Below are 24,711 nucleotides of genomic sequence, written 5' to 3'. Positions count from 1 at the left end.
ATGAGACTCAAGACAGACAAAATTAAATAGAAAAATATAAAATGAAAAACATTGAAGGAGAAAAATTTCTGTTAGCTGGGGTAGCTATAGGAACACTGTGCTTTCCATCTTTTCCTTGCTTCAAGTCCTGGCTGTTCTCCCTTATTTATAGAAGGGGAAGCCTCCAAAGTTGAAACTCTTGAACCGAGCTAAACTTCTTCTTTTCCATGCAAAGTCGGTTCGGCCAGAGAGAGAGGAGAGGAAACCGAATGTAAAATCCAACATGCAATTACCTCTGTGTCTTCCCTTGTCACCAATCTTCACCAATCCGGGCCTTCCATCTTGACTTGCACTCCAAGAAAGATTCCTAGCCCTTGATGAGTTCTTGATTATGACAGCTCCATCTGCTCTAACTTCCGCCTCTTCCTCCACGTAGCTACAGTAGCTATCTCCTGTGGTGGTTGATCAAAAGCTGAGACGAGTCATCCCTCCAAAGATCTTCTTCCTCTGACCGAATGGATCTATTCCATTTTTGGTTATGGAAGGCTTAAGCTTACTTCACCACATCTTACCTTTTGTGGTAAAGATTTTAGCCACTCCATACCTCAAATTTTCTTTTTCTTACCGCCATCGTCACAATGGCCTTACTACTAGCTTCTTCTTCTTTCTGATAGCTTGCATTTGCTTCCATCTTACCTGTGAAGTGACCGAAGCTGTTGAGAGAGAGGAGAGAAAAGAGAAAAAACTTTCAATGTGATTTAAATAAAGAGATTAAAATGAATTAATTTTACTTCCCTTTGGCTTGGTAGTGGTGATAGTAATGATGTCAATCAAATCAATTTCACTTTCTCTTTCATGTTTCCAATGCTTGCATTAAATTCAAGTAAATCAAAATTTAAATTCTACAACCCAAGTGAGTGGTAACCGAACTAGGCAAGCAAAGCTCCTTTCCCCTTTCTTTTCAATTCGGACCATTCCTTGTTGATCTTTCATCAAAATTGATTTAGGCTAATAATGGTTTAAATCTGGCCCAATTAGTATAATAATAATTCAGCCACAATGTTTAAAGTATTTTTGTAATCAAGCTGAACATTAACTTTTCATTGAGCTTGTTTAGAAATCTTTCTGGCCCAAAACAAAAACTGCAAGTAGCAAAAATTATTAATTAGCACATATGAATTAAAATTAAATTAATAATTTGCAGTTAATCATGTTTGATCATCACTAATTTTAATTTGGAGTTTTCAAACTCATAAGAAATAAGCAAATCAGTGGTTAAAACTAGCTTTTTATAAAGCGACATAAACAAAAAATATTTTCATAATTATGAGATGCTTTTGCCTGATGCCTTTTGGTTTTCATAACATAATCTTCTTTGCTTGCTATGAAGCAAATGACATGTAACAGTCATTCTTTCCTTTACTACCAATATAGAAGAACATACATAATTAGACACACTGAACACACCATTATTTCTCACTCTCAACATGTATAACCAATTTCAGAATTATTGCATGAGAAGCTTTACCAAAATGCGTGCTAATGGTGAATATTAAGTTGTCCAAATTAAATTTGCAATAAGTTGAATGCTATTACAAAGATTCATGCAATGATCTGCCTATAAGTTGAATGTTATGCAAAGATAATTAGTTGAATGTTTACTACGGTAATTCCTAAATCACAATAAAGACCGTTAATTATTTGAGATGTAATTATTGCAAGACTGCTAATAAGTACTCTCGTTCGTGATAATTTAGACACAAAATTCTTTTGGTCATGGAAATTGAAATGGAGAGACACAAAATTGGATAGGACTTTGTAGTTTTCTTGTGACTAGGTTAATTGGTAATAAGTAATCCGATAACTCAATCGTGTAACCGATTCGATTATGATATAATTATGATTATATTTGTCAAAAATAAATAACAACAATAAAATTTTATTAGAATAGGATAGAGTTAATTATATAGATTAAATAATATCATTGAGTCATATTTTACATATCAATTATAATAAAATTATTTATACATAGATCTCTTTTGATTTTATCTTGTGTATAGTCTTCTTGAAATTTCTTTTAGTTTTTTTGCTCTTTATCTATCTATTTTATGCCTCTGATCCACCCTTTTAATTGGATATTCCATCGATCTTATTTTTAGATATTCAAATTATCTAATAAAAGATTCTACCATATTTTTAATAATAAGTACTAACTCGAACTTTTTTTCATATATCCATATTCCCTATTTTGTTACTTAAATAATATTTTGTGTGGGATGTTTTTCTTAATTTTTACTTTTATGTTAGTATTTTAATTTTTTCTTTTATGCAAACTTTACATTTCATATATTGCATTTGATTATGACTTGGATAGAAATTATACATATACCTCCAAAACTTTTTTCCACAAATCTAACTTCTTGTTTATTGTTTCTCTTTATTCGAACATAAAAATGAGGGCAAAACGCGCATATAAGCCAATTAGATACACAATTTTTACAATTCAGCCAAAAAAAAAACGAGACATGAATCAACCAAAGCATGCCTATATGTAATTCAAATCAAACCAACTCGAACTACAAACGGGAGTAATTCGAATCAGAGCTATTCGAATTATGTGAAGGGTAATTCGAAGCTGACCAATTTGAACTATGAATGCATGAATTCGTAGGTAGTTTGAAGAAAGCTGATTCGAATTATGCATAGAGTAGTTTGAATGACCCTGGCTCAAATTATATAGTGAGCAAATCATTAGGTAGTTCGAAAGTAAATGATTCGAATTATGAAGGGCCAGACATGTATAAGTATAGTGTGAACGTGAATTCCTCTCATTAGAGTGACAAAATGGCTAGTGAGGAGAATTTTGTAGTGTTGGTGCATTACAGAGGGTCAATTAAGAGAAAACACGATCTGGTGTGAAGTTCACTGATAAGGATCCTCTAAGTATTTTTATGAGACCTACGACAAGATTCGATGATTTCGTTAATTCTATAATACATAAACTTAGGCTATAAGGCGTAAAACGGGTTCATAAATTATTCTATCGCATTTCGATCTCAGTGTTGCGAGTTGACGTGAAGTACGATTGTTTCATCATAGGGAGTGATGAGGATTTGCAGGTCCTCTTTCATTGTCGTCGGTAGTTTCCCGACGTCAGGACACCAGAGCTGTTGGCAAAGTTGGTTGATGTGGTATCTAGCTCGGGGGGTTCGAACCAGAATACCCACACTATATGCACGGTTGTCGGTTCTAGCTTGAGACCTGTTGGTGCATCTTCGTCTGTGCCTGTGAATGCACCTTTGGACGAATCTGTCACCTCCCTGTCGTTCGCTGTTGATCTTAATTGCAGTGGTGGCGGAGAGGTTGGTATTGTGGATAGGTTGCCGACTTCTTTACAGTGTGGGACACCAGCTGGTATGGGTGATGCATTGCTGGATGATGATTTCGATGATGTTGTGGAGCCGGACCTCATTGCTGATAACAGTGGCGATGACATTACAGCGAGTAATCCAGCTGGGGCTAGCGGTGGTTCTAGCTCTGGGACATAGCAGTACCCTCCGCACTTTTCATCTTTGGACTTGGATGCCATGAGACAGGAGGGGGTTCCTAGGGAACCCACTGGATTTGGTGCTAGATATACCCAGGGTATTGGAGATCTTACAGGATTTCAGGTTGGTCAGCAGTTTCAGGATAAAGTGGAGGTTGTGTTAAGCGTCAAGACATATGGCATTCGACGCGGGGTACGGTACAAAGTGGTGGAGTCCGATTATCGCAGGTACGTTGGAAAGTGTACCGAGTTTGGAAACGGGTGCACATGGTTGATTAGGTTAAGTCTCTGGCAGCGCAAGGGTATTTGAAAGGTAAAACGATACAACGGACCTCATACCTATCTTGCGACATCGATCTTGAGCGACCACAATAGTCTTGATTATCATGTGATCTTGGCCTTCATTATGCCAATGGTTAGAGCTGATGCATCCGTCTGCATCAAGGTACTACTGAATTCGACGGAGGCACACTTTGGGTTCAGAACGACTTATAGGAGGGTCTAGTTGGCGAAGTAGAAGGCCGTCGCCCAAATTTACGGTGATTGGGATGAGTCATACAACGAGCTACCACGGTGGGTCTTAGGAGTTCAGCTGACGATGCCTAGTAGTGTTACAGTGCTGAGGACGAGTCCTATTCGAGTGGGGGGCAGGTGGACGGCTCATAAGCCTATTTTTACCGGCTTTTCTGGATGTTTCCTCCATGTATTGCGGCATTCTGGCATTGCAAGCCGTTGGTGAGTATCAACGGGACCCACTTGTACGGTAAATATGGGGGTACGTTGCTCGTTGCGATTGCACAGGACGGAAACTCCAACATCCTGCCTGTTGCATTTGCACTTGTGGAGGGTGAGAATGCGGAGTCCTAGTCATTTTTCTATCCAATCTCCACCAGCACGTGACCCCGCAACCGAGTCTCCTGGTGATATCAAATAGGCACAACGGAATCAAGGCTGCACTTGAGGCTCCCGATGAAGGATGGCTACCACCTGCTGCATACCGTGCATTCTGTATTCGACATGTGGCCACAAATTTTGCCCTCAAATTCAAGGGTAAGGATGCAAGGAGGCTTCTTGTGAATGCAGCTTATGCCAAGACTGAGGTGAAATTTGATTACTGGTTTGATATTCTGCGGTCTAAAGACCCTGCCATGTGTGACTGTGCAAACAGGATTGACTATTCATTGTGGACTCAGCGTTGGGATGAGGGTAGGATATTCGGACACATGATGACAAACATCTCCGAGTGTGTTAATTCTATCCTGAAGGGAGTCAGGAACCTTCCGGTGTGCTCACTAGTGAAGGCCACTTATGGGAGGTTGGCAGAGCTATTTGTTCGCAAGGGGAGAGAGGCAGAGGCCCAGCTAGGAACTGGACAGCAATTCAGTCAACATCTGGTGAAGTCTATAGAGGCCAATCTGAAGACGGCGAGGTGCTTCACGGTGACTTTGTATGACAGAAATAATTCGGAGTTCACCGTCTCGGAGACCACTCCTACTGGGTCATTCTCACTTTGTAGTTATAGAGTGTTACTCAGGGCTCAGACATGTGACTGCAGATATTTTCAGACCCTTCATTATCCTTGTTCTCACGCCTTGGCATGTTGTGCCTATTCATGGCTCACTTGGCAGCCGTATGTCCACCAGGTGTATCATCTTAGCTCGGTGTTCAGTGTGTACCGGATGGGATTCATCCCGCCCATCCCCGAGGGTTTTTGGCCATCGTACGATGGGCCCACAGTCATACCAGATCCCACCAAGAGGCATGCGAGTGAGGGACGTCCTAGGTCCACCAGAATCCAGACTACTATGGACGAGGCCGATCCGAACAGGCCCAAGAGATGTGGTCTGTGCAGGCAACCAATGTCCACAGGGCGGTGTGTCCACATGGACCGCGTCGATGCGTAGATATTGGTTTAGTTGTTTTACTTTCGTATTTGCACTTGAGTATGTTTGCTATTTCCTAGTTCAATCTGCTGTAGTTAGTTTATGTACTGTGATATTGGATGTGTTTTTTTCCCTCAGGGAGCTCTCCAAAGGTCTCCAGGAACCAGCTGCAGTTCACTAGAAACTTCTGGATTTGGTTCGCAGGAGGTAACACACCAAGCAACTCCTGGAACCACACCCAAGCTGGCCGACCACCCTGGATGTACGTTTGGAAATCTATCAGGTGTAACACTCTAATTAGCCTAAACTTTACCTCACATCACAAAAGCAAAGGTTAATCAAAGGTTACGACAGTTCTAGGCCCATACATATAATATATAGAAGAATTAATATAGTCTAGAAGCCCGATGAAGGATATAACTCAAAATCAGGATTAGAAAAGCGCAAAACGTACTAACGAAACTACTAACTTAAAGCACAAGATATAGATATAACATAATAAAAGATAATAGTATAATATCATGAGAATCTAGCCACGGCTCGCGAAGTTTAAGCCGGCTAGCTATATACAGACGTACAGAAAACAGACAGTTTTAAAACAGCTTATACAAGTTTTTCTCTCTCAATACAAGCCTCTAGGCAAAAACAAAAAATAAAAGTGAGAGATACATAAACAGATTAAATCAAAAAGACTTCAAAAAGGTAGCATGATCATCCGCTTCTGCCACCATCCAAAGCAACTCACCAAGGTAGGTTGTGACCTGCATCTGAAAAACAACAACAGGATATGGTTTGAGAACCAGAGGTTCTCAGTATGGTAACAGTGCCCAGTGATGTAAGATATAAGACCTCGGGATGCCAAAGGCAATCCTAGACTTCATATCCATCACAAGATTCAATCTTAAGGCATAACTAAAACAGTAAAGGATATATATATATATATATGTATAAGAATCTTAACTAAACAGGGTACTCTATCTTAAGGAATTTCTATTCTAACCAAACACCGCTGTCCCGCAGCCTTCACCAACCTACCCTCCATGCGATCCCATTGCCACCGCCTTCCAATCCTCCTCAATCCCAGTAGAAATCATAATTAATTACAATGCAAGTAAAGCACGAGTAGGAGCATATAAAGCAAGTAACTCAAGTAGCAATTAGACATGTTATACAATTAGGCATACAATTACAAGTCGGCAAAGAAAACAAACAGATAGAAAATACACATGATGAATGCCTGTCCTATTGGCTGTGATATCACATTGTCGGTTCAACTGCCAACCCGACACATCTCCATGGAGAGGTCGCCCTTCGGAATCATCATTGGGAACCCCCGAGATATAATGCTCAGATCACAGTCCAGGGTTTTTCACCTGCACGTTCTATTGATCCGAAGGGATGCGAGCAGGATACTCTTACCTCAGACCTCACATCTCAACGCAAGCAGCACGAACCACTGCCCTTACGCCGCCGCTGCTACCTCGACAGGCGGGATCCAACCGTCGTCCCTGCCAGGCGCATAGCGTCTCATCAATCTCAGAATAAAATAGTAGTTCAATGGTTTTTTAGAAAATATTTTTCAACACAATCAATGAATCATCATTGCACATTTGAGTCCTCGACTCATCTCAACCACTGTCTAATCAACATTTCCATTCTGAGTTCTTGACTTAGCTCAACTACTGTCAATTCACTTTTCAGTTCCGAACTCAACAGTTCATCAGTTCTCATCTCATATACCAATCTTTCTTTACACACCATCAAACCACCCTCAGTGCACCAGAAACCTAGGCCTCCATTTTCTAACCTTTCCAAAAATATCATTTAAAACCCTTAAGTCCTTTCTCATGTTTTAAATGTCCAAAACAAGGCCCAAGAGTCTTAAAATGGTGTTATAGAAGCTTACAATCTTGTTGGGAAGGTGAAATAATTGAAAACAAAGTTAAAATTTGAGAAACAGGGTGTGTGCGTACGCACAGGGGTGTGCGTACGCAAAGGGGTGTGCGTGCGAACGCACAGGAAAAGTTTTTAAAAGTGTGCATACGCATAGAGGTGTGCGTATGCACAGGTACCAAAATTCACAATGTCTGTTCGCTCGCACAACCTGTGCTAGCGCCCTCAATAGACTAGCCTTCCCAACGTGTGCGTGCGCACAGGGCTGTGCGTACGCACAGGTTGCAAATTCTCATTGGGTATGTACGCGCACAAGCTGTGCTAGCACTATAAACAGATTGTCTACCTCTGCGTGTGCGTACGCACAGGTTAAAATTTTTGCAGAGGTGTGCGTGCGCACATACCAGAAATCACAAAATGCTGCAACTTTGCAGAATTTTAGATTTTTACACCAATCTTTGAATGATCATAAATTTCTCTAAAAAAATCCAAATTTTACAAAATTTATATCAATTTGAAGGGTTTTCAATAAAATTTAATTCGAACCCAATTTCAACAAATTTTAAAAATCGAGGCAAAAGTTATGATCAGACAAAGTTCACTAAAAACCAACTTTTACCAAAAATCACAAATTACCAAATTTTTCAAATCCTCAAACCACATCCAACCAAAACAATACCAAACTCCCATTTATAACACAATCTACCTTCTTGGGCCACAATTTACCATTCATATCAAATTTTCCACCACACTTCATCATTTTCAATCTCAATATCAAACATATACATCACAAACAGTTTCCCACCAACACATGCACCCATCTTCATTAGATCACTATCAATCTCCATCATCAAACTCATTCATGCTCTAGATTAATACTCAATAATATTCATTCATCCAAAATCATAAAACATCATATCTCAACATCATTAATCAACAACATTACCAATATTAATTCATCAAACCTTATTCAACCAACCAATATCAAATCAAACCTATCCTATAGGTCACTAGCCTAAGTGTTCATGAATATTATATACCACATAGAAAAAACCAAAACCATACCTTGGCCGATTCTCAATATGTACCAAAATCCCAATTGAGCACAAGTCAAGCTTTCAACCACAATCCAAGCCACTAATCAACTCCACAAGCATCAATAATCACCAACAAGCTCTAATATTCATGCTAATATCACACATTTCATATAAATCAAAACCTAATACTCACCATAAACCAATTTACAAAGGTTCAAGAACAACTCACCTTACCCAACAGTTTTGGAAGCCAAAACCAATGTCAATCAAGGGCTAGAGTGGACCTAAACACTCAAAATCACAAAATTTCACTTAATACAAAACCCCAAAAACTCGAAATTCTTAGGGCTACTGAACAAAGAGGAATCTTTGAAATCTTACCTACAAAAGTTAAATGAAAGTAACGGACTCGGCGAGAGCTTTGCGTAGCCGTTGACGGCACGCGAATCGGATCACCGTAGCTCAAGATACGATCGATTGAATGTGGATGTGAATAGTGACTTTTCTCTCTTCTTCTCCTCACTTCAGCTGCTGGTGTGTGTTGTTTAATGAAGAATGAGAATAGGGACTGGTCCAACCCGTTAGCGTTTTTGACCCATTTGGCCTAATTTCGAGCCAAATCTTTAAAATTAGTGCCCGATTTTCAACTTTAATTATTTTTCTAAGTTTTTCTACTATTTTTACTGCTTTTACATAATACCAGACAGATTTAAGCCCGTACTGCCGGTTAATTTACTGGTACGCATTTTTACACAATTTTCCGACGAAAATTACATTTTCCAACTCAGAAAAATTTACTGAGTCCAAATATCATATTTATATTTTGTAATTAATATTCTAAAATTTTGGACCTATTCCGGGTAATTAAATTATTATTATTATTCTACGTTAATTAATCAGTTAATTAATTTGCGATTCTTACATCAGGCAACCACTAACATAACGTCCATCGATCGGCAGTCCTAACTGGTACGCCACATCCTGCAGTGTAATAATGTACTCGCCGAACGGCATATGAAATGTGTGCGTCTCCGAACGCCAGCGCTCAACGAACGCACTGACTAGGGGCTCATCCAGTCTGAACCATCTCTCGTTCAGTCTCGCAAGATAGTATAATAAAAAAGATTGAGCAGAATTTACCTTATTTTTAATATATTCGCTCTTATTTATATCATGTTGTAATATCTTATCTCTTTATAAGTACTCGTGTTTTTTTTCTATTTTCAAATAAATAATTATGAAAAAAATATATTTTGTTCTAGCTTCTTATGCACAAATTAAAACTGATATTGTATAATTAATTTTATCTAACATATTTATTTAATCTCATGTCAATTATGTTATTTAATTTAAGCTAAAATTTTTATTATATATCTCGTTCAGCCTCGCAAGATGATATAATATATTAGCAACCTTACTTACAACCACTATCTTCCTTTTTCCATTATCACAAAAGTCACAAAGCCTCCATCGTATTTGTTGAGCTTGATGAAGAAAGTGAACTTTTCGGTCATGTGCCTAGAGCATCCACTATCCAAGTATCATATGTCTTTCTTCTTCTTGGATGCTAGGCAAATTTGCATAATACTCTTGAGTGACCTTAGATATCCAAATCATTTTGGATCCTTTAATGTTAAACCTTCTTTATTGACCAAGAGAATTATATTTGTTAATCACTTTGTAGACTTTATTACCAATATTTCTTTCAAAGATGAAGTATTGAATAAGTAAATGACTAAATCGGTTGCATGTATGACAAAAATTTTTGCTTGCTGATTTTTCAAAGTGATTTGGGGTTTGAAAGCTTTTGTTTGTAGATGTTGAGGCTTTATTTTCAAAACATGGTTTTCCAAAAAAAATTTAGAATTATCATGATATCCCAAGCCTGTCCTTTCAAAAAGAGGTCTTTGACTAGCTAATAATTTGTCTAAGTTTTTAGAATTTTGGACAAATTTAGCTATGTCTTAATTTAAACCCTCAATACAGTTCAAAAAGGCAGTGATAGAATGCTTTCATTAAGACATTTTCATATTTAAGCCGTTTAGTTTTTTCAACAAGATCAACTGTGTTTTCAGCTTCTTTTATTTATTTATTTATTTATTGAAGTAAGCATTTTCAGCCTTCAAAATATCATTTTCATATTCAAGTTCATGGCATTGATTCAAAAATTTTCTAATTTTCTCAGTGAGATCATCAATCATTTTATGGAATTCATCATTAGTGGGTTCAAAATATGTTACCGCATCATCTTGATTGTAATCGGCCATTAAGCATGCTTGAGAGTTATGGTCTGATTCTTCATCCTCTTCAAAGTCGTTTTTCAGATCTTCCCATGAAGGCATGAGTACTACCTTCTTGTCCTTCCGAGTCTTGTCTTTTCTTTTGAGCTTGGGACAACTGGTGAGAAAATTGAACTCCGCACAACTAAACTGGCAAATGCACCGGGTTGTCCAAGTAATACCTCAGGTGAGTGAGGGTCGAATCCCACGAAGATTGTCGGATTGAGCAAGCAATGGCTATCTTGTAAATCTTAGTCAGGCGATTAGAAAAGATAGTTGTTTGTTTGAAAGCATAAACAAAATAGTAAAGAACGAAATACCATATTATTGTAAAAGCAATGATAGATATTCAGTTAAGGCTTTGGAGATGCGTATTCTTTCTGGATTAACTTTTCTTACGGTTGGTGCGCGAAATTGTGATCAATACTTTTCACAACTCAAATAATCCCCGGTAATGAATCCAAAAACTTGGTGTTCAATACCATGGCATAAACACAACTTCGCACAACTAACCAGCAAGTGTACTGGGTCGTCCAAGTAATAAACCTTACGCGAGTAAGGGTCGATCCCACAGAGATTGTTGGTATGAAGCAAGCTATGGTCACCTTGTAAATCTCAGTCAGGCAAACTCAAATGGATATGGGTGATATACGAATAAAACATAAAGATAAAGATAGAGATACTTATGTAATTCATTGGTAGGAATTTCAGATAAGCGCATGAAGATGCTTGTCCCTTCCGTCTCTCTGCTTTCCTACTGTCTTCATCCAATCCTTCTTACTCCTTTCCATGGCAAGCTTATGCAAGGGTTTCACCGTTGTCAGTGGCTACCTCCCATCCTCTCAGTGGAAATGTTCAACGCATCCTGTCACGGCACGGCTATACATCTGTCGGTTCTCAATCAGGCCGGAATAGAATCCAGTGATTCTTTTGCGTCTGTCACTAACGCCCCGCCCTCAGGAGTTTGAAGCACGTCACAGTCATTCAATCATTGAATCCTACTCAGAATACCACAGACAAGGTTAGACCTTCCGGATTCTCTTGAATGCCGCCATCAGTTCTAGCCTATACCACGAAGACTCTGATCTCACGGAATGGCTGGCTCGGTTGTCAGGCGAGCACTCGGTTGTCAGGCGATCAACCATGCATCGTGTATCAGGAATCCAAGAGATATTCACCCAATCTAAGGTAGAACGGAGGTGGTTGTCAGTCACACGTTCATAGGTGAGAATGATGATGAGTGTCACGGATCATCACATTCATCAAGTTGAAGAGCAAGTGATATCTTAGAACAAGAACAAGTGGAATTGAATAGAAGAACAATAGTAATTGCATTAATACTCGAGGTACAGCAGAGCTCCACACCTAAATCTATGGCGTGTAGAAACTCCACCGTTGAAAATACATAAGAACAAGGTCTAGGCATGGCCGAATGGCCAGCCTCCCAAAGAGGGTTCAATCATAAAAACATGATCAAAAGCTCCCAAAATGATCCAAAGATTGAAAGATCTCCCTAATACAATAGTAAAAGGTCCTACTTATAGAAAACTAGTAGCCTAGGGTGTACAGAGATGAATAAATGACATAAAAATCCACTTCCGGGCCCACTTGGTGTGTGCTTGGGCTGAGCATTGAAGCATTTTCGTGTAGAGACTCTTCTTGGAGTTAAACGCCAGCTTTTGTGCCAGTTTGGGCGTTTAACTCCCATTTTGGTGCCAGTTCCGGCGTTTAACGCTGGAAATTCTGAGGGTAATTTTGAACGCCAGTTTGGGCCATCAAATCTTGGGTAAAGTATGGACTATTATATATTGCTGGAAAACCCAGGATGTCTAGTTTCCAACACCGTTGAGAGCGCGCCAATTGGGCTTCTATAGCTCCAGAAAATCCACTTCGAGTGCAGGGAGGTCAGAATCCAACAGCATCTGCAGTCCTTTTTGGTCTCTAAATCAGATTTTTGCTCAGGTCCCTCAATTTCAGCCAGAAAATACCTGAAATCACAGAAAAACACACAAACTCATAGTAAAGTCCAGAAAAGTGAATTTTAACTAAAAACTAATAAAAAATATACTAAAAACTAACTAGATCATACTAAAAACATACTAAAAACAATGCCAAAAAGCGTACAAATTATCCGCTCATCACAACATCAAACTTAAATTGTTGCTTGCCCTCAAGCAACTGAAAATCAAATAAGATAAAAAGAAGAGAATATGCAATGAATTTCAAAAACATCTATGAAGATCAGTATCAATTAGATGAGCGGGGCTTTAAGCTTTTTGCCTCTGAACAGTTTTGGCATCTCACTCTATCCTTTGAAATTCAGAATGGTTGGCTTCTTTAGGAACTTAGAATCCAGATAGTGTTATTGATTCTCCTAGTTAAGTATGATGATTCTTGAACATAGCTACTTATTGAGTCTTGGCCGTGGCCCAAAGCACTCTGTCTTCCAGTATTACCACCGGATACATACATGCCACAGACACATAATTGGGTGAACCTTTTCAGATTGTGACTCAGCTTTGCTAGAGTCCCCAATTAGAGGTGTCCAGGGTTCTTAAGCACACTCTTATTGCCTTGGATCACAACTTTATTTCTCTTTTTCTCTTTTCTCTTTTTTTTTTCGTTTTCTTTTCTCCCTTTTTTTCGAAATTTTCTCTCTTTTTTTTTGTATTCACTGCTTTTTTCTTGCTTCAAGAATCATTTTAATGATTTTTCAGATCCTCAGTAACATGTATCCTTTTTCATCATTCTTTCAAGAGCCAACATTCATGAACCACAAATTCAAAAGACATATGCACTGTTTAAGCATACATTCAGAAAACAAAAGTATTGCCACCACATCAAAATAATTAAACTGTTATAAAATTTAAAATTCATGCAATTCTTCTCTTTTTCAATTAAGAACATTTTTCATTCAAGAAAGGTGATGGATTCATAGGATATTCATAACTTTAAGGCATGGACACTAAGACACTAATGATCACAAGACACAAACATAGATAAACATAAGCATAATTTTCGAAAAACAGAAAATAAAGAACAAGGAAATTAAAGAACGGGTCCACCTTAGTGATGGCGGCTCTTTCTTCCTCTTGAAGATCCTATAGAGTGCTTGAGCTCCTCAATGTTTCTTCCTTGTCTTTGTTGCTCCTCTCTCATGATTCTTTGATCTTCTCTAATTTCATGGAGGATGATGGAGTGTTCTTGGTGCTCCACCCTTAGTTGTCCCATGTTGGAACTCAATTCTCCTAGGGAGGTGTTTAGTTGCTCCCAATAGTTTTGTGGAGGAAAGTGCATCCCTTGAGGAATCTCAGGGATCTCATGATGAGTGGGGTCTCTTGTGTGCTCCATCCTCTTCTTAGTGATGGGCTTGTCCTCATCAATAGGGATGTCTCCCTCTATGTCAACTCCAACTGAATAACAGAGGTGACAAATGAGATGAGGAAAGGCTAACCTTGCCAAGGTAGAGGACTTGTCCGCCACCTTATAGAGTTCTTGAGCTATAACCTCATGAACTTCTATTTCTTCTCCAATCATGATGCTATGAATCATGATAGCCCGGTCTATGGTAACTTCGAACCGGTTGCTAGTGGGAATGATTGAGCGTTGAATAAACTCCAACCATCCTCTAGCCACGGGCTTGAGGTCATGCCTTCTCAATTGAACCGGCTTCCCTCTTGAATCTCTCTTCCATTGGGCGCCCTCTTCACAAATGTCTGTGAGGACTTGGTCCAACCTTTGATCAAAGTTGACCCTTCTAGTGTAAGGATGTTCATCTCCTTGCATCATGGGCAAGTTGAATGCCAACCTTACATTGTCCGGACTAAAAACCAAGTATTTCCCCCGAACCATAGTAAGCCAATTCTTAGGATCCGGGTTCATACTTTGATCATGGTTCTTGGTGATCCATGCATTGGCATAGAACTCTTGAACCATTAAGATTCCGACTTGTTGAATGGGGTTGGTAAGAACTTCCCAACCTCTTCTTCGGATCTCATGTCGGATCTCCGGATATTCACTCTTTTTGAGTGAAAAAGGGACCTCGGGGATCACCTTCTTCAAGGCCACAACTTCATAGAAGTGGTCTTGATGCACCCTTGAGATGAATCTCTCCATCTCCCATGACTCGGAGGTGGAAGCTTTTACCTTCCCTTTCCTCTTTCTAGAGGTTTCTCCGGTCTTGGATGCCATAAGTGGTTATGGAAAAACAAAAAGCAATGCTTTTACCACACCAAACTTAAAAGATTTGCTCGTCCTCGAGCAAAAGAAGAAAGAAGAGAGTAGAAGAAGAAGAAATGAGGAAGAAAGGAATGGCTTTGTGTTCGGCCAAAAAGGGGGAGAAGTGGTGTTTAGGTTGTGTGAAAATGAAGGAGTGAAGGAGGGTTTATATAGGAGTGGGGGAAGGGTAGGGTTCAGTCAAGTGAGGGTGGGTTTGGGTGGGAAAGTGGTTTGAATTTGAATGGTGAGGTAGGTGGGGTTTTATGAAGGATGGATGTGAGTGGTGAAGAGAAAGATGGGATTTGATAGGTGAAGGGTTTTTGGGGAAGAGGTGTTGAGGTGATTGGTGAATGGGTGAAGAAGAGAGAGAGAGAGTGGTAGGGTAGGTGGGGATCCTGTGGGGTCCACAGATCCTGAGGTGTCAAGGAAAAGTCATCCCTGCACCAAGTGGCAAGCAAAAATGCGTTTTGAGCCAATTCTGGCGTTAAACGCCGGGCTGGTGCCCATTTCTGGCGTTTAACGCCAAGAGCTTGCCCTTTTCTGGCGTTTAACGCCAGTCTGGTGCCCCTTTCTGGCGTTAAACGCCCAGAATGGTGCCAGACTGGGCGTTAAACGCCCAACAGCTAGCCTTACTGGCGTTTAAACGCCAGTATGTTCTCCTCCAGGGTGTGCTGTTTTTCTTTCTGTTTTTCATTCTGTTTTTGCTTTTTCAATTGTTTTTGTGACTTCTCATGATCATCAACCTACAGAAAACATAAAATAACAAAGGAAAATAGATAAAAAATAACATTGGGTTGCCTCCCAACAAGCGCTTCTTTAATGTTAGTAGCTTGACAGAGGGCTCTCATGAAGCCTCACAAATACTCAGAGCAATGTTGGAACCTCCCAACACCAAACTTAGAGTTTGAATGTGGGGGTTCAACACCAAACTTAGAAGTTGGTTGTGGCCTCCCAACACCAAACTTAGAGTTTGACTGTGGGGGCTCTGTTTGACTCTGTTTTGAGAGAAGCTCTTCATGCTTCCTCTCCATGGTGACAGATGGATATCCTTGAGCCTTAAACACAAAGGATTCTTCATTCACTTGAATGATCAATTCTCCTCTATCAACATCAATCACAGCCTTTGCTGTGGCTAGGAAGGGTCTGCCAAGGATGATGGTTTCATCCATGCACTTCCCAGTCTCTAGGACTATGAAGTCAGCAGGGATGTAATGGTCTTCAACTTTTACCAGAACATCCTCTACAAGTCCATAAGCTTGTTTTCGTGAGTTGTCTGCCATCTCTAGTGAGATTTTTGCAGCTTGCACCTCAGAGATCCCTAACTTCTCCATTACAGAGAGAGGCATGAGGTTTACACTTGATCCTAGGTCACACAAGGCCTTTTTGAAGGTCATGGTGCCAATGGTACAAGGTATTGAAAACTTCCCAGGATCTTGTCTCTTTTGAGGCAGTTTCTGCCTAGACAAGTCATCCAGTTCTTTGGTGAGCAAAGGGGGTTCATCTTCCCAAGTCTCATTTCCAAATAACTTGTCATTTAGCTTCATGATTACTCCAAGGTATTTAGCAACTTGCTCTTCAGTGACATACTCATCCTCTTCAGAGGAAGAATACTCATCAGAGCTCATGAATGGCAGAAGTAAGTCCAATGGAATCTCTATGGTCTCATTTTGAGCCTCAGATTCCCATGGTTCCTCATTGGAGAACTCATTGGAGGCCAGTGGACGTCCATTGAGGTCTTCCTCAGTGGCGTTCACTGCCCCTCCTTCCTCTCCAAATTCGGCCATGATGATGGCTTTGCACTCTCCTTTTGGATTTTCTTCTGTATTGCTTGGGAGAGTACTAGGAGGGAGTTCAGTAATTTTCTTGCTCAGCTGACCCACTTGTGCCTCCAAATTTCTAATGGAGGACCTTGTTTCAGTCATGAAATTTTGAGTGGTTTTGAGTAGATCAGAGACCATGGTTGCTAAGTCAGAGGTGTTCTGCTTAGAACTCTCTGTCTGTTGCTGAGAAGATGATGGAAAAGGCTTGCCATTGCTAAACCTGTTTCTTCCACCATTACTATTGTTGAAACCTTGTTGAGGTCTCTGTTGATCCTTTCATGAGAGATTTGGATGATTTCTCCATGAAGGATTATAGGTGTTTCCAGAGGGTTCTCCTATGTAATTCACCTCTTCCATTGAAGGGTTCTCAGGATCATAAGCTTCTTCTTCAGATGAAGCTTCCTTAGTACTACCTGGTGCATTTTGCATTCCAGACAAACTTTGAGAAATCATATTGACTTGTTGAGTCAATATTTTGTTCTGAGCCAATATGGCATTCAGAGTGTCAATCTCAAGAACTCCTTTCTTCTGACTAGTCCCATTGTTCACAGGATTCCTTTCAGAAGTGTACATGAATTGGTTATTTGCAACCATTTCAATTAGTTCTTGAGCTTCTGTAGGCGTCTTCTTCAGATGAAGAGATCCTCCAGCAGAGCTATCCAAAGACATCTTGGATAGTTCAGAGAGACCATCATAGAAAATTCCTATGATTCTCCATTCAGAAAGCATATCAGTGGGGCACTTTCTGATTAATTGTTTGTATCTTTCCCAAGCTTCATAGAGGGATTCTCCTTCCTTCTGTCTGAAGGTTTGGACTTCCACTCTAAGCTTACTCAATTTTTGAGGTGGAAAGAACTTTGCCAAGAAGGCATTGACTAGCTTTTCCCAAGAGTTCAGGCTTTCTTTAGGTTGTGAGTCCAACCATGTCCTAGCTCTGTCTCTTACAGCAAAAGGGAATAGCATAAGTCTGTAGACCTCAGGGTCAACCCCATTAGTCTTGATAGTGTCACAGATTTGCAAGAATTCAGCTAAAAACTGATGAGGATCTTCCAATGGAAGTCCATGGAACTTGCAATTCTGTTGCATTAGAGAAACTAATTGAGGCTTAAGCTCAAAGTTGTTTGCTCCAATGGCAGGGATAGAGATGCTTCTCCCATAGAAATCGGGAGTAGGTGCAGTAAAGTCACCCAGCACCTTCCTTGCATTGTTGGCATTGTTGTTGTTTTCGGCTGCCATGTGTTCTTCTTCTTTGAAGATTTCTGTTAGGTCCTCTACAGAGAATTGTGCCTTAGCTTCTCTTAGCTTTCGCTTCAAGGTCCTTTCAGGTTCGGGATCAGCCTCAACAAGAATGCTTTTGTCCTTGCTCCTGCTCATATGAAAGAGAAGAAAACAAGGAAATGTGGAATCCTCTATGTCACAGTATAGAGATTCCTTGAGGTGTCAGAGGAAAAGAAAAATAGAAGGCAGAAGTAGAAAATTTGAACTTATCAAAGAAGATGGAGTTCGAATTTTGCATTAAGGAATAGTGTTAGTCCATAAATAGAAAGATGTGAGAAGAGGGGAAGCAATTTTCGAAAATTAAGTAAAAGGTTTTGAAAACATTTTGAAAAACACTAATTGATTTTCGAAAACCATGATTGAGAAAGAAGTGAAGTGATTTTTGAAAAAGATTTTGAAATTAGAAATCAAAAAAGATTTGATTGAAAGCTATTTTGAAAAAGATGTGGTTAAGAAGATATGATTAGTTTTAAAAAGATGTGATTGAGAAGATATGATTTGAAAAAAAAAACATTTTAAAAAGATTTGATTTTGAAAATTAATGACTTGGCTATCAAGAAAAGATATGATTCAAACATTAAACCTTTCTCAACAGAAAAGGCAACATACTTGAAATGTTGAATCAAATCATCAATTGATAGCAAGTATTTTTGAAAATGGAAAGAAATTGAATTTGAAAAAGATTTGATTGAAAAGATTTGATTTGAAAAAGATTTGATTTTGAAAAATTTTGAAAACTTGAAAAAAAATTTGCATTGAAAACAAATCTTCCCTCTTGTGCCATCCTGGCGTTAAACGCCCAGAATGGTGCACATTCTGGCGTTTAACGCCCAAAACTCTACCCTTTTGGGCGTTAAACGCCCAACCAGGCACCCTGGCTGGCGTTTAAACGCCAGTCTGTCCTTCTTCACTGGGCGTTTTGAACGCCCAGCTTTTTCTGTGCAATTCCTCTGCAGTATGTTCTGAATCTTCAATTCTCTGTATTATTGACTTGAAAAGACACAAATTAAAAATATTTTTGGATTTTTTATAATCAAAATGCAACTAAATAACAATGCATGCAAGACACCAAACTTAGCAGTGTGTATACTACTAACAAAATGAGAATGCATATGAGACATATAAACACTCAAGTCAAGAGAATTCAAAGATCAGAGTATGAAATCATCAAGAATTACTTGAAGATCCTTAAGACACATGAATGAATGCATGCAATTGACACCAAACTTAAAATGAGACACTAGACTCAAACAAGAAACATACAATATTTTTGGTTTTTATGATTTTGTAATTTTTTTTTGTGCTTTTTTTCGAAAATTAAGTGGAAAAAGAAAATAAAGGTATCAAAATTCTTAATGAGAATTCCAGGAATTATGCAATGTTTAGTCTAAGACTCCGGTCCAGGAATTAGACATGGCTTCACAGCCAGCCAAGCCTTCAAAGAAAGCTTCGGTCCAAAACACTAGACATGGCCAATGGCCAGCCAAGCCTTAGCAGATCACTGCTCCAATAGCAAGATTGATAGAAATCAACAAGCTCTTGTGATGATAAGTTGAAACCTCGGTCCAATGAAATTAGACATGGCTTCACAGCCAGCCAGACTTCAACAAATCATCATGAAACACTAGAATTCATCTTCAAGAATTCTGAAGAAAAATACCTAATCTAAGCAACAAGATGAACCTTCAGTTGTCCAAACTCAACAATCCCCGGCAACGGCGCCAAAAACTTGGTGCGCGAAATTGTGATCAATACTTTTCACAACTCAAATAATCCCCGGTAATGAATCCAAAAACTTAGTGTTCAATACCATGGCATAAACACAACTTCGCACAACTAACCAGCAAGTGTACTGGGTCGTCCAAGTAATAAACCTTACGTGAGTAAGGGTCGATCCCACAGAGATTGTTGGTATGAAGCAAGCTATGATCACCTTGTAAATCTCAGTCAGGCAAACTCAAATGGATATGGGTGATATACGAATAAAACATAAAGATAAAGATAGAGATACTTATGTAATTCATTGGTAGGAATTTCAGATAAGCGCATGAAGATGCTTGTCCCTTCCGTCTCTCTGCTTTCCTACTGTCTTCATCCAATCCTTCTTACTCCTTTCCATGGCAAGCTTATGCAAGGGTTTCACCGTTGTCAGTGGCTACCTCCCATCCTCTCAGTGGAAATGTTCAACGCACCCTGTCACAGCACGGCTATCCATCTGTCGGTTCTCAATCAGGCCGGAATAGAATCCAGTGATTCTTTTGCGTCTGTCACTAACGCCCCGCCCTCAGGAGTTTGAAGCACGTCACAGTCATTCAATCATTGAATCCTACTCAGAATACCACAGACAAGGTTAGACCTTCCGGATTCTCTTGAATGCCGCCATCAGTTCTAGCCTATACCATGAAGACTCTGATCTCATGAAATGGCTGGCTCGGTTGTCAGGCGAGCACTCGGTTGTCAGGCGATCAACCATGCATCGTGTATCAGGAATCCAAGAGATATTCACCCAATCTAAGGTAGAACGGAGGTGGTTGTCAGTCACACGTTCATAGGTGAGAATGATGATGAGTGTCACGGATCATCACATTCATCAAGTTGAAGAGCAAGTGATATCTTAGAACAAGAACAAGCGGAATTGAATAGAAGAACAATAGTAATTGCATTAATACTCGAGGTACAGCAGAGCTCCACACCTAAATCTATGGCGTGTAGAAACTCCACCGTTGAAAATACATAAGAACAAGGTCTAGGCATGGCCAAATGGCCAGCCTCCCAAAGAGGGTTCAATCATAAAAACATGATCAAAAGCTCCCAAAATGATCCAAAGATTGAAAGATCTCCCTAATACAATAGTAAAAGGTCCTACTTATAGAAAACTAGTAGCCTAGGGTGTACAGAGATGAGTAAATGACATAAAAATCCACTTCCGGGCCCACTTGGTGTGTGCTTGGGCTGAGCATTGAAGCATTTTCGTGTAGAGACTCTTCTTGGAGTTAAACGCCAGCTTTTGTGCCAGTTTGGGCGTTTAACTCCCATTTTGGTGCCAGTTCCGGCGTTTAACGCTGGAAATTCTGAGGGTGACTTTGAACGCCGGTTTGGGCCATCAAATCTTGGGAAAAGTATGGACTATCATATATTGCTGGAAAGCCCAGGATGTCTACTTTCCAACGCCATTGAGAGCGCGCCAATTGGGCTTCTGTAGCTCCAGAAAATCCACTTCGAGTGCAGGGAGGTCAGAATCCAACAGCATCTGCAGTCCTTTTTGGTCTCTGAATCAGATTTTTGCTCAGGTCCCTCAATTTCAGCCAGAAAATACCTGAAATCACAGAAAAACACACAAACTCATAGTAAAGTCCAGAAAAGTGAATTTTAACTAAAAACTAATAAAAAATATACTAAAAACTAACTAGATCATACTAAAAACATACTAAAAACAATGCCAAAAAGCGTACAAATTATCTGCTCATCAACGGTCTACTTCAATAACGAATGATTCATTCAATGGCAGCTGTAATTGACTAACTCATGTAGCATCCTCATCAAGTTAGTCTCTTCTAAACCATAGCAGTCCACCATATCCGAGCAACTCATGTAGCATCCTCATCAAGTTAACTCCTGGCTTTCCACTATAGCTAAAAGTGAAGCACTAAGCAGTTCACTCCCCTTCGTGATCCTACTCAAAACACCACAAACAAGGTCAGATCTTTCGGATTAGGGAACATTGCTTCTCAGGCTCTAGCCTTAACGCCACAGAGATCTCAGTAACCCACGGTCAACGAGATTTCACATATCCAAAGTTGCTCAGGCACACTCTTGGAATCTGCAATGCACTCTCTAGCTGTGATTCAATGCTATCTGGGCCAGGACTCATACGGAACCCATGTAGAACAAGGATGATTGTCACGAGTAATCCTCAATTCATGAGATGAAGAACGAAAATACACAAAAGAATGGAATCACACGTGTATTGAAATAGAAACAGTAATATTATTAATCCATGAGAATCAGCAGAGCTCCTAACCCTAACTTGGGAGGTTTAGTAACTCATGCTTTATAGAAAACAATGGTGAAATGTACGAATGAGCAAAGATCCCTCACAGTGGTAATCTTTGTTCTACATATAATAACCTAATAGCTAAGAAGTACAAAAAGTTTGATAGACTAGACTAGAGGTGCGAAAATCTATCCTTGGGCCCACTTTGGTTGAGTACTTGGGCTGAGTCTGACATCCAACTTGAGGAATGGGCGTTGAACTCCCATTAGAGAGTTGATCCATGCTGCCTTGGTTCTTGGTGGGCATTGAACGCCCCAAAGGGGGTGGTTCTTGGACGTTCAACACTGGCTTGTCTCCTTGGGGCGTTGAACGCCAGCAAGGGGATAGCTCATTGGCGTTCAACGCCCAATATGGGCGGGCTTCTTCAAAAACAAGTATAGACTATTCTATTGCTGAAAATCTCTGAAATTTAACTTTCCAACGCCATTGAGAACGCATCATTTGGACCTCTGTAACTCCAAAAATGCTTGTTTGAGTGCATAGAGGTCAGAATCTGACAGCATCTGCTACGCTTTCCTTGCCTCTGAACTAGACTTTGCCAAAGCTCCTCAATTTCAGCCAGAAATTACCTGAAATCCTCATAAAACACAACAACTCAAAGTAGAATCCAAAAATATAAATTTAGCACTAAAAGCTATGAAAATATAATAAAACTTAAATAAAACATAACTAAAACAATATGAACATGATGCCAAAAGCGTATAAAATATCCGCTCATCAACAATCATATTTGAAATATTCAACTTTTTTGCAGTTATGACAAATGACTCTGCTGATGTCTTTCTTTGGTTCCTTTGAGCTGCCTCCTCTGCTTCTCTTTTTGTCTCATCAACCTTCTAAGTTTTTTAACAAAAAATACAATCTCATCATCTGATAAATAGTCACTGGAATCATCTTCCACTGATTCAACACAAGACTTTAGAGCCACTCCTTTTTTTTGTTATTTTTCATGTGAGTGGTTTCGTAAGCTAGTAACTTTCCTCTCAGATCATTATAGGTCATTTGGCTCAGATTACTGCCTTCAGAGATAATAGTAGCCTTGGTTTTCCATTTTTTGATTAGGCTTTTCAATACTTTTTTCACCAGCACTTATTCGAAACGAGTAATCCCCATAGCATCTAAGCTATGATGATAGAGAATCTCCCCTTCATAGTAAACATTTCATATTCCTTACTTGGCATGTCAATCCTTGTTTCTTTTACTTGCTTGGTGACCTCATGTGTAACTTGGAGCTTATCCCAGATTTTCTTTGCTGTTTTACATCTAGATACCTCCAGTATTTCTCGAAGCTAATGGCGTAGTTTAGCATGTTGACAGCCTTGACATTGAGTTTCACCTTTTTTGTCGTCATCATTCTATTCCGCTTCTTCTTTAGGGGTCACAACTCCTTCAGTGCTTGTTTTGGTTAGAATTTGAGGACCATTCATGATTATCTTTCACAGGTTGTAATTCACATGCTGCACAAAGATCATCATTCTTTCTTTCCCGTAGTTCTGATTTTTTCCATTGAAAAATGGAGGTCTGTTGTTGGATTGTCCTTCTGTCAGAGTGTATGCTACCGTATTGTTCTTCGAATGTGATCTTTGCCTTTAGCCCTAACTTTTTTTACTTCCTTCTTCTTTGATTGAAATTGGTAATCCACTTTTTGTACTTTGATTTAGTCCTAATCAGAACTTCTCTTTTTTTCTTGCTTTACTTCTGTTATTTCACGTGGGTGATGTAAAAAATATAAGGGAGAGAAAAGAGAATTTGGTTCGGTGGTGTGTGGTTTGATTCTGATACAATTTGAGTTCCATTGCTTAGTTAGCCACCAATTCAAGTGAATGGGTTTGGATCACCAATTGGGCTTATGAAAGTAGTATGAATTAAATTCAACCACTTACAGGTGTATGTGGGCCTGAGAGTGTGGTTTGTATTCAACCACTAATTTTCTTAGAGCTTATGGATCTGAACTAATGTTGGGCTTTGTTTGCTTGTTATTGGGCCAGTTTGATTAGTTTAATTTCTTGCATAATTAACAAATCACACACATAATTAAATTTTTAACTTAATTATAATGTTTAGTCATCATCAATAATATGTTGTTAGTTCTTCAAACTCAACAGATATTTTAGGATAAAGTTATTAGTGTAGATTAGATAATGCTATTTCAAAATAATATTGTCATGATACAATTTCTAAAAGCTTAAACTGATAGAAAGAGATAATGTGAATGCTTATATCTCTAACACTCCTCCTCAAACAAGAATCTCTTTTGAGTTTGTTTGATTTGTTGCATAGACATTTTTCTCTTTTTTATTTATTTTATTTTTTTTATTTACCAAAAATCGAATTCTTTGCCTTTATTTATTTATATGTTTTATGTTATTTTTTTCTGCTTTTGGGATTCGCCAAAAATCAAATTCTAGATCTTTCGAATATAAACCTCTGATATCATATGATGATATCATTTTTTCTAAAAATTTAAGCTGGTAGAAAGAAACAACAAAAATGATTATATCTCCAACAAATATAAATAGATTAGATAAAACTAATTTTCAGTAGATTTAATTAAACACTACAAGCATAATCTCTCAATAAATTAAATAAAAGATAAATAAAAAAGATTTGGGTTTTAATTATATGATATAACGAATTTTGAAAGGTGATGACATACCGATGTCTATATATAATAACTAGATAAATTAAAAGATAAGTGATAATTAAGCATTATTACAAAAAAA

At 39.0% G+C, this 24,711-nt stretch overlaps 1 protein-coding gene and 1 non-coding gene across 2 annotated transcripts; both read left to right on the top strand.

The window, feature by feature from the left end:
• The first annotated feature begins 3,566 nt into the window (after window positions 1-3,566).
• Window positions 3,567-5,430, top strand: LOC114924530 (uncharacterized). Its single transcript, XM_029289376.1, has 2 exons — window positions 3,567-3,754; window positions 4,461-5,430. The coding sequence occupies exons 1-2, from the start codon at window positions 3,567-3,569 to the stop codon at window positions 5,428-5,430; spliced, it is 1,158 nt and encodes a 385-aa protein (XP_029145209.1).
• Window positions 5,431-17,379: 11,949 nt separating this feature from the next.
• On the top strand, window positions 17,380-17,487 carry LOC112718482 (small nucleolar RNA R71). Its single transcript, XR_003160821.1, has one exon. It is a non-coding gene; the product is annotated as a small nucleolar RNA R71 (small nucleolar RNA).
• The last annotated feature ends 7,224 nt before the right edge of the window (window positions 17,488-24,711 follow it).

The sequence above is a fragment of the Arachis hypogaea genome, chromosome 10 (genome assembly GCF_003086295.3).
Source record: "Arachis hypogaea cultivar Tifrunner chromosome 10, arahy.Tifrunner.gnm2.J5K5, whole genome shotgun sequence".
Taxonomy (NCBI): domain Eukaryota; kingdom Viridiplantae; phylum Streptophyta; class Magnoliopsida; order Fabales; family Fabaceae; genus Arachis; species Arachis hypogaea.
This window is presented reverse-complemented; position numbering and strand designations above follow the sequence as displayed.